Source organism: Garra rufa, chromosome 21 (assembly GCF_049309525.1).
Source record: "Garra rufa chromosome 21, GarRuf1.0, whole genome shotgun sequence".
Lineage (NCBI taxonomy): Eukaryota > Metazoa > Chordata > Actinopteri > Cypriniformes > Cyprinidae > Garra > Garra rufa.
In genome coordinates this window covers 6,512,332-6,526,167 of record NC_133381.1, presented here as the reverse complement: position 1 = coordinate 6,526,167, position 13,836 = coordinate 6,512,332, and the positions used below count along the sequence as shown (strand labels likewise).

Below are 13,836 nucleotides of genomic sequence, written 5' to 3'. Positions count from 1 at the left end.
ATTTTTAGATATTTTGGCTGGAAACAAGAGAAAAAAAGCTAAGTAAGAAAAGCATTTTTTTGCTGTGTAAAACATCATAAGTGTGTGTGTGTGTGTGTGTGTGTGTGTGTGTGTGTGTGTGTGTGTGTGTGTGTGTGTGTGTGTGTGTGTGTGTGTGTGTGTGTGTGTGTGTGTGTGTGTGTGTGTGTGTGTGCGTGTGTGTGTGTATAAGAAAAATATGTTATGTTTACTTATTACATATATTTTCTAAATATTTTCAAAAATATATCTGTGTTTCTTTATATATACATAAATATGCATAGTACACACACACATACATTATATAAACGGAAACCTTTATTTTGCATGCGATTAATCATGATTAATCATTGCCCAGCGCTAATTTTAATTTTTATTATTAATAATAAATTTTATATTTAAATAATTTTGATATTATATATTTACATTTTACTACATAATTTTTATTGTATTTAAACAATTACATTTAGTCGTCAAGTTTGCTGAGTTTGCTGGTTTAGAGTCACTTACAGTATTTAAAGAAATACCAGTGTGATCAGCAATGTACTGTGCATCCATATTCATAATGGTAGTTTTTTTGTAATTATCTGCTGAATAGTTTAACTATTAGGTTTTAATAAAAATATGCATTAGAGAAATAACTCTAACATTTGTCTCCAGGAGCTTCAGGTTCATTGCACAGAGGGTCAAGCCCTACTCAACACATTGCTGGTGACCCGAGAGCAGGTGATTCCCTGGGGCGTCCCGCAGTTAGAAGACCGATGTCTGGAGACGGTCCAGCAGGAGTGGGGCTCGTATCAAGCCCGGCTCGGTGAGACCAGATCTCAGCTCAACAGCGCTCTTGCCAAACTCCGGCAGATAGAGCAGAAGTTCCAGCGGCTGGATAACTGGCTCAAAGGGATGGAGACTAAAGGACAGTTACGCTCTGGCCGCCGCTCTGACAGAGCAACAAAAGAGGCACAGCTACAGCTCCTGAAGGTTAGTGCCGGAACCATACAAGTGTATACAGTGTAGTTACCATGTATTCGAATTGGTATGCTGAAGGTTATAGGTTTAAAACCGAGATGAAGAGTTACAAGAATGTAAAGTTGCTCCAATGTGTATATGTATGGATGGCGTCTGATATGATGTGAACTCTTTTCAGGGTTGGCATGAGGAAGTGCTGGCTTATCAGGAGGAGATAGAGGGTCTCAGTGTCCTGGCTCAACAAGTTTTAGAAGAGACACCCATCAGCAGCAGAGTCATCACTAGAGCTACACAACTCACATCTCGCTATCATGCCCTGCTGCTACACCTGCTGGTACAATTATACACACATCTAAATCAGGACAATACCATAAGCTTCTTTTATACAGTTGAGGTCGAAAGTTTACATTCCCTTTTCAGAATCTGCAAAATGTTAATTATTTAACCAAAATAGGAGGGATCGTACAAAATGCATGCTATTGTTTTATTTAGTACTGACCTGAATAAGATACTTCACATAAAAGATGTTTACATATAGTCCACAAGAGAAAATAATAGTTGAATATAAAAACAAATTACCCCTTTCAAAAGTTTACACATACTTGATTCCTAATACCTGAATGATCCCTTGTTTGTCCTGAACAGTTAAACTGCCTGCTGTTCTTCAGAAAAATCCTTCCGGTCCCACAAATTCTTTGGTTTTCCAGCATTTTTGTGAATTTAAACCCTTTCCAACAATGACTGTATAATTTTGTGATCCATCTTTTCACACTGAGGACAACTGAGGGACTCATATGCAGCTATTACAGAAGGTTCAAACGCTCACTGATGCTGAAAAAGGAAAAACAATGCATTAAGGGCTGGGGGTGAAAACTTTTGAACAGAATGGAGATGTGTACATTTTTCTTATTTTGCCTAAATATCATATTTTTTCATTTAGTACTGCCCTTCAGAGGCTACAGAAGATAGTTATATGTTTCCCAGAAGACAAAATTCAGAAGACAAAAAGTTTTCACCCCACAGCTCTTAATTCATGGTTCTTCTTCTGGAGCATCAGTGAGCATTTGAACCTTCTGTAATAGTTGCATATGAGTCCTTCAATTGTCCTCAGTGTGAAAAGATGGATCTCAAACTCATGCAGTCATTGTTGGTAAAAGTTCAAATACACACAAAAATTTTTTTTCTAAAGAACAGCAGGCAGTTTAACTGTTCAGGACAAACAAGGGACTCATGAACAACTATCACTAGACAATAAAACAGCTGTGGATCATTCACGTAACAACACAGTATTAAGAATCAAGGGAATGTAAACTTTTAAATGGGGTTATTATTATTTTTTCTTGTGGACTTTATGTAAACATCTTTTATGTGAAACATCTTATTAAGGTCAGTACTAAATAAACAGCGTGCATTGTGTATGATCCCTCTTATTTTGGTAAAATAATTACCATTTTAGGATTCTGAAAGGGGGGTGTAAACTTTATTATATTATTTATAATTATTCATTGTATCTGTGTTTTCAGGACAATATTAAGCAGCTGAAGGAGGAAGTTTCCAGCATTGAAGAGTCCCAAAGTGTCTTTAGCACCTTCTCTGATTGGTTGAGCACAGCACAAAAGAACTTCAGTAGCGTGACCACCACCACCATTGATGTGGTTGATCGTGCTGCCATGGAGAAGAAGATGAAAAAACTAGAGGTATGAAAAATATAATAGGTCAAATCTGTGGTTATTAAGCCAAAGAAGCTTCATACTTTATCGTTCACAAGTTTATACTACCATTTAGATTTTTTTACTTTTATTCAGAAAGTTCACATTTTATGAATCAAGATGCAGCAAGTCAGCATATTAGAATGACTTCTAAAGGATCATGTGCATAAGAAACTTTTTATTTAATGTCTCAGGCTCTGCAGGGCGACATGGAGCTGGGTCACACCTTCCTGAAGACCATGCGTGAAAAGACGGATCGTGCCATGACTTTTCTAGAGGAACCTGAGGCAGAGCAGCTTAAGGAAGAAGTCGACACCCGACTCTCCCAGCTGGAGGCATTGATCAGAGCTCTGCGGTCAGAGCTCAGTGCCACAGAAAAATCCATACAGCTCTCCAAAGACTTCCTGGACAAATACAAGACTCAAACGCAGTGGCTTACAGAGACAAAATCACTGGTGGTGTCCCCAGTAGAGCCAAAAGCTGAACTTTACCAAAAGAAGGCTCAGCTAGCCAAATATAAGGTGAGAAATTAAGACACATGCATTGAATTAGAGAGTCAGACAGTCATGTAAAGCCTTTACTATGTTAAATGCGTTCTTTGTCCACTTTTAGACAATCCAGCAGACCATCCAATCCCATGAGTCAGCAGTCAAATCAGTTATAGAGAAGGGAGATGCACTTCATGAAACAATCCGTGACCCATCTATCAGCGAGAACATCAGCAAGCTGAAAGCCGACTATCTAGAATTATGCAATGATGCCAAGGTAATGTTTAAAAATGAATGTTTTTGCTACATGGATTTCTTGCATTATTGCTGGTCTAATATTGTACTGTTGTAGGTCCACGTTCAGAGTTTGACAGAGAGCGTGAGAGAGCATGAAGACTATAATGGTGAACTACAAGAAGTAGAGAAATGGCTGTTACAGATGTCTAGCAGGCTGGTCACCTCTGATTCCATGCAAAGTGGCAATCTAGAGACAGCCACGCAACAACTAGCCAGACACAAGGTTTGTGCACTCATTATAGCTATTATAACATTTAAATATGTCATAAATAATAGCTTACAGTAACTTGCATGCAATAAAACTACCAAAAATCCATTAGCAGTTCTATTTTTAGATTATTTGGCAACATTTGACCTATATCTTCTCAGGCAATAATGGAGGAGATAGCTGGTTTTGAGGAGCGTTTGACCAGCCTAAAGGACAAAGGCGATCGTCTCACAAGTAGCTGCACAGAGCAAGTCCAAGCAAAGATCAGTCAGCAGATTCAGGCACACCAACAGGGAACCAGAGACAGTTATTCGGCTATTTGCAGCACAGCTCAGCGTGTGAGCAATCCTGCTAATAAAGGATATTTTTATCAGAAATATCATCTTTATTATTTCAGTCTAATGTTTAATGTTTGGCTCATCAGGTGTATCAGAGTCTTGACCGTGAGCTTCAGAAGCATGTCAGCCATCAAGACACCCTGCAGCAATGTCAGACATGGTTGTCGACCGTTAAAGAGGAGATCCAGCTGCAGGCGCAGACTCCCTATGGTCTTCAAGAGGCTCTGAAACAGGTAGATGCCACAGAGCAAGTTTGAAAGTTGTCCAGACGACCTAAATATATGTAGTTACATTACACTACCTATCCACAGGTGAAGCATTTTAGGGCTCTACAGGAGCAGGCTAGCACGTATCTGGACCTGGTTTGTTCAGTGTGTGATTTATCTGATGAGTCTGTGAGAGCCACAGCTGCCAAAATACAAGAAACCAAAATGATGGTGAGTTTGAGTCAGACTCAACTAACACTGCTTTGGGGTATGTAATTAATCCAGTTAATGATCATATGATTGATATTGTCAATTTTACAGATTGAAGAGAGGATGACTGCTTCTCAAGAGCTGTCAGATAGCTGGAGAGAGATTAAAGAGCAAAAACAGGAACTCTCAACACTTTTCCAAGATATGGAACAGCAATTGCAAAGTCTGTCAAGGAGACCTGCCGAGTTGGAGCCCAAGATTGCTCAAAACATGCTCGATCAAGCCAAAGTAAATGCCACATTTACTTAAAATTATATGTATATATATATATATATATATAGTTTGACTTGATTTAGTGTAAGGAAAAAAGCAAAATGTTTCAATTCTGGAGATAGTTGATACATTTTTATGATAGATTATGAAAAGAGACTATTTTTATTTTTAGAATAACGTGCACCGATGAACTGTTCACAACAAGACCAGGAAGATATATTTATAGCATAAAAGAGTGCTTTTTCATTTCTCATGTTGTCTCTTTTTATACACTTGGCTTATTCTCTGTGCTCATGTTGCCTGTAGGAATTTGGCCAGCAGCTTCAAAGCAGACAAAGCACTCTGACTAAGATGACAGAACTTGTGAGTAAGCTGACAGAAGGGCAGGAGTCTCCCGAGCATACAGAGATTGGACGACTGAGCCATGCATGGCTGGAGCTGTGTCATCAGGCCAACAAACTGCAGACACAGAGAGAAGAAGATCTGCAGAGGACTAAAGAGTATCATGACTGCATCAGTGCCATGGAAGCTCTCTTTGAACAGGTGTCCAAAGAATGGGACAACCTGGCCAGGTAAATCTGTTATTCAGTATTTAGTATAAATATACTCTTCAAATGTGCTACATTGGAAGTGCAATTTAAGATTTCTTTGAGTTACATTATCCTTTTATGATCTTAGAACTGATGCAGAGAGTTCATCTGATCATTTGGAGGCTCTTCGGAAACTCTCAGTTGTTCTTAAAGAAAAGAAAAGCACACTTGAGGATCTCAAAGAGCAGAAACAAAAAGTAATGTACCACCTAAACCTGGATGATAAAGAGCTGGTGAAGGAGCAGATTGGCCACTTTGAGCAGCGCTGGGCCCATCTAGAGAGCCTCATAGAGAGGAAGATCCAAGATTCCATTGTGACCCTTGAAGACATGAGCCAAGTTGAGGCCCGTTTGAGGGAAGCTCGTGAATGGGCTGAGGAGCAGCAGCCTGCCCTATCTGAAGCCATGAAGATGAGTCCTCCACCTGAACTAGCTCAGAGTTTCCTCTTTGACCATCTAAGCATATGCAGTGAGCTGGAAGCCAAGCAGCTTCTGCTGGCCCAGGCTATGAGTGATGCAGATAGGGTTTTAGCACATCTGGGACTAAATGAAAGGCAAAAACTGCAACAGCTCATCTCAGAAACTCAAGCAGAGGTAGAGTCCTTGAGCATCAAAGTGGCTCAGCGCAGGAAACACTTGAGCAAAGCCTTCACAGAGAGAACCCAGTTCCTTTTGGCTGTGAATCAAGCTATTACCTGGGTCCAACAGAATGAAAAGAAAGCACAAGCAGAGGAATACATAGCTCTTCTTCCTGATGACTTATCAAAGCAAGTGAGAACTTGCAGAAACATTCAGAGCAGCTTGAGAGCCTACCAGAGTGAGCTGACCTCCTTGTGGTCCCAAGGTAGGGATCTGATGAAAGACGCTGCCGAAGAAGAGAAATCAGAGATGCTCAACAAGCTACAAGAGCTACAGAATATCTTCGAAGTTGCCCTACAGAAGTGTAGCCAGAGGCTTCAGGAGCTGGAAAAAGTGTTGATGACCAGGAAGTACTTCAAGGTAGATCTTGAGAAGATATGCCAGTGGTTGAAGCAAGCTGATATTGTGACCTTCCCAGAGATAAACCTCATGAATGGAGACGCAGAGTTAAGTTCACAGCTTACAAAATACCAACAAATATTGGAGCAAGCCATTGAAAATGAGAATCTCCTGCTAACTGTGCAAAGAACAGGTCAAGAAATACTTCCCACTCTGAATGAAGTGGACCATTGCTACTTGGATGAGAAATTGATTGCTCTTCCCCAACAGTACAATAATATTTTAGGACTAGCCAAGGAGAAACAAGAGAAAATACAACAAGCCATTCTCGCCAGACAGGAATATGCCTCCTTTATTGATGTGACCCACAAAGCACTTAAAGAACTTGAGGAGCAGTTCCACAACTTGGGGACGCAGTCTGTCGGACTTAAGACTGAGGAGGTTGTCAGCCTTCAGGCTGATTATAAAGCTCTCCTGGAAGAGCTGACCAATCTTGGGCAAGCCGTCAGTGAGCTTAACCAGAAGAAAGAAGGATTTCGTAGCACCGGTCAACCTTGGAGACCTGAAGAAATGACCCAACTGGTTAGCCTTTACAATGGTCTCAAAAGATTGATTGAGCAGAGAGTAGAACATCTTGATGACACTCTGGAATCTTTTGAGGACCATCAAGCCATGGCTATGCAAGTGGATTCTGAGCTGAAAGCCACCAAAGAGCAACTGGTGAAAGTCAATGCAGAGACACAGTCTGCTGAGGAGAGATTGAAAAACTATCATGCCCTGGCCGCTAGTCTTCAAGGTGCCAGCTCTCACCTCACTCGACTCATGGAGCAGATGGATAACCTGGCAACCCACATGGATTCTGCTGCACACGAAGCTTCAAAGCAGCGGGTAACCTCTTGGCAAGAAGAGCTTCAGTCCTTACAGTCAGCAGTTGGGGAACTAATTGTGGAATGTGAGAACAGGTTTGTGCAGAGTAAAGACTTTGAGACTGAAGTCAATCGAACCTTAACTTGGCTCCAGCAAATCAGAGATGAACTTGGCTCTGAGGTGGTGGTAGACGTCAAGGTTGAGAAGGTCCAGGAGGAAATCCGAAAGCAACAGATTATGCAAGAGGAAGTTCAGTCAAGGCTGAGGATTGTGGCAGCTCTAAGCACCAGAGAGAAGCAGAAGTACACCAGTGCCAATGAGCTTGTTCCTCCTCATGTGGACTCAAGTCTACAGGAGATGGCCAAGCTGGAGGCTGATGTTCAACGTGCCCTCAGCTCCAAACAGGCAAGTTCTAATCCAAACTATCAATAGAACCGAGACTAGTTAAAGCACAGAAGCCTGCATAGATAGATAATCACCACCTTTTGGATATTAGGCCCCAACATGGGATGCCAGTGTGCCTAACAAGCTTTTTAACTACAACCAATGGTTCCCTTAGCTAACTCACTAATGAATCCAATTGTTTCTCCTGTAGATTACACTAGAGCAAGCTCTTGCCTTGTGCCAGAAGTATCACTCCAGAATGCAATCAGCTTGTGAGTGGCTGGAGGACGCTGTGGGCTTCTTGCAGCAGGCCAGTCTTGGGGTGGATGTGGAAAACTACGAGGAGTGTCTGAGGCAACAGGAAGACATCATGGCCACTGAGCAGGAGTTCCTGGGTGTTCTTGAGGAGCTAGATTCATTGTCACCTCAACTTGAAAACTTGGTCAACCCTACAGCCAAGGAGCAGCTTCGACTTAGTGTGGAGTCTGCGCAGCAGAGAGGCGTGGAGGTCAGAGACCAGCTTCAGTGCCAACAAGACATCTTAAACAGGTACGGTTGGTGCAGAGCACACTTTTCCAGAACATTTGAGCGAATAGATATATTAAGAGTTTGTTGTTGTAAATTGAATCATGTTTCAAGCTAATAAATAATGCTGTTGTAAACCTGAATTATAATCATAGTAAAAATGTGACCTTTTCAGCTGTGTTGCCCAGTGGAATTCATATCAGGAGGCCAGACAGACAGTCATTGAGCTGATGAATGAGGCGGAGAAGAAGCTAACAGAGTTTTCCACAGCCAAGGCTGCAACGAGTCAGGAAGCTGAAGAGAAACTCAGGAGTCATAAGGTGAACTAAGCATGCAGAACCGACTCTCTTTCTTGACAAAATAAACTTGTACAACTGCTTACATGATGACGCCAATTCAATGATCAAAATGTCTTCATCTTTGGCGTTCAGTCGTTGGTATCCATGGTAAACAGTTTCCAAGAAAAGCTGACTGGTCTGGAAGAGCAAGCCTCACAGTTAGAGCTGGTTGGAAGTGACGCCAGTAAAGCCACCATAAGTCGATCCATGACCACGGTTTGGCAGCGCTGGACCAGGTTACGCAGTGTAGCACGAGGCCAAGAAAGGGTGCTGGAGGATACAGCCCATGAATGGAGAACTTTCAGGGAAAAGGTACAGTTCCACTTTTGATACTTGTGGCCAGATATCCCGGCACTCCTCAGTTGATGTTATGATGTTTTGCTCCTACACAAATTAAGGAAATGCTATGCTGTAACATTTAAATGGTTTGAAATGGTATATTGATTATATATAAAATGTAATGGTACAAAAAGAGTTTGAGTGAACAGGTTGATGTTACAAAGGATGAAATAGTTTTTCAAACAAGACATTATGTTGTTCAGATGATGAAGGTAAGAGCTGTAACAGAAGAACTGAAGGGCCGTGTTCCTGATTGCACTGCTGAGAAAGCCTCCAAAGCCACACTGCAGTCACATCTGGACCAGTATGAGCTGGTTGGACAAGACCTGGAGAGGGAGGTGTCTTCTCTAACCCTTTTACGACAGTACACTCTCAGTCTGCTACATGGTGTGGAGGTGTCTGTGCCAACGGCTGATCATGAGCAACTGCCAAGTCTGAAAGACATCAAAGCTGTGCAAGATCAGCTAGAAAAGTACGTAATCTTTCTCCAATCCAATACAAACCAATAATAATGAAATCCCCCGAAATACTATAAAGTGAACCCAGGATATTATAGTGTAAATGATGTCTTTCACTGAAATAAAATACTGATACAGTGACCACACCTACTGAAATAGCTTATAGGTGGCAATGGATGTAAGTGTAGGCTTTAACCAAATGCCGTACCATTGATTTTTCCCACAAGGAGTCTAGGCGCCCCTGTATATCAAGTTAAATCTGCGCTGAGAAACTCCTTCAGTGGCTGCAGCAACTTGACAAGTATCGGGATATTTACATCGCTTCTCTTGTTGTTGTCCTTCGACTGTAAATTTTAACCTAAAGCCACACAATGTCACATTGTATCAGTATTTTATTTTCTGAGTTGTTGTGTTGCGGTATAAATAGCAACAGATAGCGCCAGTTCACTGTGTGCAACCATTTTATACCATCTGTATAATTATTAGTCCAAAATATCTATAAAATGATGTGTATTTTTTAAATAACTTAAATCTTTCATAGGTTTTCTACTACATAATTCAGTGGGCAACATAATTTACATTATATTAAGGCATACAAGTTTTAATACCCAGGGTTCCCTATAAGGTACAGTACAAAATATGCCATTTACTACTTGTCATAGAAAATGGTAAAATGTTTTTACAGACCTTAAAGAAACACTGTATCAGTATGATCACAGATGCATTGTGTGGTATTAGTTGTCATTCAGCTGCCTACAGTAACCAATGTATTTTGAGCTAGTGCAAATAGTAAATACTGACATACTAAATACTGACAGTTTTCAGTGTAGTTTTGCTTCTTGTATTGGCCTAATCAGACTGATGTTGCATGCCAAATATGGACTGAATGCTAATCTGTTTAATCTGTCTCTTATAGTCTGCTGCAGAAGGCCAGGACAGGAAAGGCTCGGGTTCAGCAGGAACTGTCAGACAGGGAAGGTGTGGAGAGAGGGCTGAGTCTTGTCAAGAGTTGGATCCAGGACTCCAGGGAGCTTCTGCTGAACCCCACATCTGATCTGGACATTCTGACACAAGAACTGGAGGTGAAAAATGTGAAACAGTATGCTGCGTCTGGCAGTAGTAGTGTAGTAACTGTAGTATGTTACATTGTTATCACTATAGTGTATGTTTAATTAGGTGATTTGGAATAAAGTTGAGAACATTGCATTGTGGAATGCAGTACCCAGCGCAGTATTTCCACCAAAGAGCCCTGAAAATAAGACTCAACTGTTTTAAATATTGATAATGATAATAAAAAATGTTTCTTGAACAGGAAAGCAGCATATCTGAATGATTTCTGAAGGATGTGACATTTGAAGACTGGAGTAATAGTTCTAAAAATTTAGCTTTGATCACAGAAATAAATTACATTTTTAACTTAAAATAGAAAACAGTTATTTTAAATAGTAAAAATATTTCAAAATTGTGCTGTTTTTGCTGTACTTTGGATTTTGCAGGTTTGGTGAGCAGAAGAGGCTTCTTTAAAAAAACATTAAAAATCTTACTGTTCAGAATTCTTTGACTGGTAGTGTAACGTTACATACTATGGTAGCAGTATGTAAATAGAATGCTAGTATGAATTTCTGATGTCTACGTTGAATTGTATTGTGCAGGTGATGCATGGAGAGCTGATCACTCATCGTCAGAATGTGGACAAGCTTGCTGAGCAGCAGCAAAGTAAATACTTGGATCTGTATACTATTCTACCATCTGAGATCTCAATGCAACTGGCTGAAGTGTCCCTGGCACTGGGATCCATTGAGGACCAGGTACAAAATTACCCTTTTTATTATTTATACAGTGGATTAGTAGGCGGTCTTTCACAAAATCATAGAAGACATATGTTTTGAACAACACAACATAAGATATTAATAATGAATCATATTTTCAGGTTCAAGCTAAGGAGAGAGACATCCAAAAGACCAGAGTTATCAAAGAAGAGTTCAACTCCAGAATTCATGACGTGTCTGAAAAATTGAAGGCCGTCTCTACCTCTCTAAAGGAAAAGGCCACTGATATTGATCAGGCCAAAGATGAGGCCAGAGTATGTGTTGCATCCAAAAAATTTGTTTTTTTATACACAGATTTCCCTCTTTGTCTTGAATGACCCTAAAGTTGACTACTTTAAATGTATTTTTAGCGTCTCTGTGATGAACTGGACAGCTGTGGACGAAGTCTCGCAGAGCTAGAAGCCGCAGTGCAGGACTTTGGTCGCCGTAACCCTCTGATAGCCAGACAGCTAGCTGATGCAATAGCCAAATTACGAGAGATCCATCATCACACTCTTCGACTAGCTGAATACAAGACTATATGGCTAAAGAAGGTAGGAAGATCTCAGTAAAACTGAATCTGTTTCCTTCAGAATATTTGCTCATTTATGACCTTTGTATTAGAGCTTTTCGAATACTGCATGTGATGTGTTGTCTTTTTTTCAAGGCTGATGCACATCTAGATGAGTACAATGAGATGTTTGAGTTCATAGTGAAGTGGACAGACAGAGCCAGAAGTCTGGTGAAGGCCAACATCATCTGGAACTCCTCCTCACACCTGCAAGAGCAGATCAGGATGTATCAGGTGAACCACAACTCAAAGAAAACATATATAGCATAGAGTCTAACTGTAGAAATAACCTATTTGTGTTTTTGGCCCTGTAGGCTGTTCTTCGTGAGTCGCGTGAGCTTCATGGTGACCTGGAAGCCATGCAGGAGAAGGTGGAGATACTCTCTGAGACACTGCAGGTGGAGGCCATGGGGCAGCAGGTATCAGAACTGAGCCGCCACACTGAGGAGCTGGAGCAGATCATCAGATCACGACTGCAGAGTCTACAGGATGCGGCAAAGGTGTGATTTAGTTGATGTTTTATTGTTAACTACACTGGAGACTTTTTATCTAGCTCAGTGTGACTGCCTTTGTCTTTTGTTTCAGGATATGGAGAGGTTTGAGAGTGAAGTGAAGGCCCTTCATGTGTCTCTAGAGCAGGTTCAGGCCACTCTCACATCTCCTGAACTGGCCCGACTGAGTCTAAAAGAACAACTGACTCAAAGACAGGTATTTATTTGTTGTTCCTCAAGAAGTGTGGAAGACACCCTTCAAAAACAGAAGCTACAAGTTAACATAAGTTATTTGAGCTCTATAATTCCCATGATTCCATGCAGAGCATACTACATTTTAGATATTAGAAACAAGAAAACTTGATTGAATTGTTCTCCCAAAAATGAAAATTTGTTGAAAATGTAGATGATTTTGTTTTTACATCGGAACAGATTTAGAGAAAAGTAGCATTACATCACTTGCTCACCAATGGATCCTTTGCAGTAAATGGGTGCCGTCAGAATGAGAGTCCAAATAGCTGATAAAAACATCACAATAATCCACAAATAATCCACACCACTCCAATCCATTAAAGTCTTATGAAGCCAAAAGCTGAATTTTGTAAGAAACAAATCCATCATTAAGACTTTTTTAACTTTAAACCTTTTTTTTTCATAATTCTGCTTTCTCCAGTGAAAAATCTTATCTTATGTGAGTCAGGAGAGAAATATGCTCAAATTGAGCAAAAACTGTAAAAAAAATAATAATAATAATATAAAAAAGTTTATACAAATGTTAAAATGCCTTGATGGATTTGTTTGGATTGGAGTTGTGTGTTATTATTGTGATGTTATTATTAGCTGTTTGGATTCTCATTCTGACGGCACCCATTCACTTCAGAGGATCCATTGCTGAGCAAGTGATATAATGCTAAATTTCTCCAAATCTGTTTTGATGGAAAAAACCAAAGAGAGTGAGTACATTTTCAGCCAAGTTTCATTTTGGATGAACTGTACATAAAGTACACATAATTTTAAATACACATTTAGTTATGGAGCAGTAGCTTTCCAACTCTCTAAGAAAGTAAGTCTTTGGCTGTAGGCTCTTTTGATGAATTATTGAATGCTTTCTGTGAACCGGATTTTGCTACATACATATTTTAGTGTGCAAGGAAAGCAGTTTTGTTCTTAGAATAGATTTTGATCTTTTTCAGCGTTTGCTGGCGGACATGGAGAGCTTTAAGCAGCAGGTAGAGGCTGTCCAGGAGTGTCAGAGCGCTCTAAGAGTCCCTGAGGAAGTGGTGACCAGTCTGTCCATCTGCCGCACGGCTCTGAATCTGCAACAAGAGGCCAGTCAACTTCAGCACACCGCCATCCAGCAATGCAACATCCTGCAGGTAAGATATGCAGTCGTGGCACCAGATGGGAATAAAAACACCTGCTTAACATCTGGTCTTAATTCCAGCTCCAAAATCAAGTACATGTCTGAATTTTCCTGGATCATGAGTTTTGTGCTTACAGCTTATTAGGCACAAATGCTGTTTTTGTTTTACGATCTGTCAGAAAGGGTGGTAAATTAAAGATGTATTCAGAGGGTTATTTTTAAAGTAAGTAATGATAATGAACAACTTTGCACGTGTACTTTAAGAGTAGGTCAGGTTTTGCTATATTAAACCAGACCAACATCATTGTTGGGTCTACATGATTAAACACCTTTGTAAAGGAACTAAATAATGTATTAATTTGCATTTAATTATATGAAAGAGAACGGTTAAGAAGGGGTGTAGTACTTATAT

The 13,836-nt window shown here is 40.3% G+C and overlaps 1 protein-coding gene across 1 annotated transcript in view; it reads left to right on the top strand.

Annotated features, from left to right (window-relative positions):
- Positions 1–13,836, top strand: part of LOC141296270 (nesprin-1-like) — a 100,898-nt gene that overhangs the window by 72,269 nt on the left and 14,793 nt on the right. The window contains exons 66-89 of the mRNA XM_073827534.1: positions 679–996; positions 1,163–1,318; positions 2,508–2,681; positions 2,888–3,214; positions 3,306–3,458; positions 3,534–3,701; positions 3,848–4,024; positions 4,111–4,257; positions 4,336–4,461; positions 4,552–4,728; positions 5,020–5,285; positions 5,392–7,552; positions 7,743–8,080; positions 8,232–8,376; positions 8,488–8,706; positions 8,937–9,205; positions 10,108–10,273; positions 10,844–10,999; positions 11,122–11,274; positions 11,371–11,553; positions 11,667–11,804; positions 11,885–12,070; positions 12,156–12,278; positions 13,255–13,437. Coding sequence (XP_073683635.1) covers positions 679–996; positions 1,163–1,318; positions 2,508–2,681; positions 2,888–3,214; positions 3,306–3,458; positions 3,534–3,701; positions 3,848–4,024; positions 4,111–4,257; positions 4,336–4,461; positions 4,552–4,728; positions 5,020–5,285; positions 5,392–7,552; positions 7,743–8,080; positions 8,232–8,376; positions 8,488–8,706; positions 8,937–9,205; positions 10,108–10,273; positions 10,844–10,999; positions 11,122–11,274; positions 11,371–11,553; positions 11,667–11,804; positions 11,885–12,070; positions 12,156–12,278; positions 13,255–13,437 — 6,609 coding nt within the window. The remainder of the gene's footprint in view (positions 1–678; positions 997–1,162; positions 1,319–2,507; positions 2,682–2,887; positions 3,215–3,305; positions 3,459–3,533; positions 3,702–3,847; positions 4,025–4,110; positions 4,258–4,335; positions 4,462–4,551; positions 4,729–5,019; positions 5,286–5,391; positions 7,553–7,742; positions 8,081–8,231; positions 8,377–8,487; positions 8,707–8,936; positions 9,206–10,107; positions 10,274–10,843; positions 11,000–11,121; positions 11,275–11,370; positions 11,554–11,666; positions 11,805–11,884; positions 12,071–12,155; positions 12,279–13,254; positions 13,438–13,836) is intronic.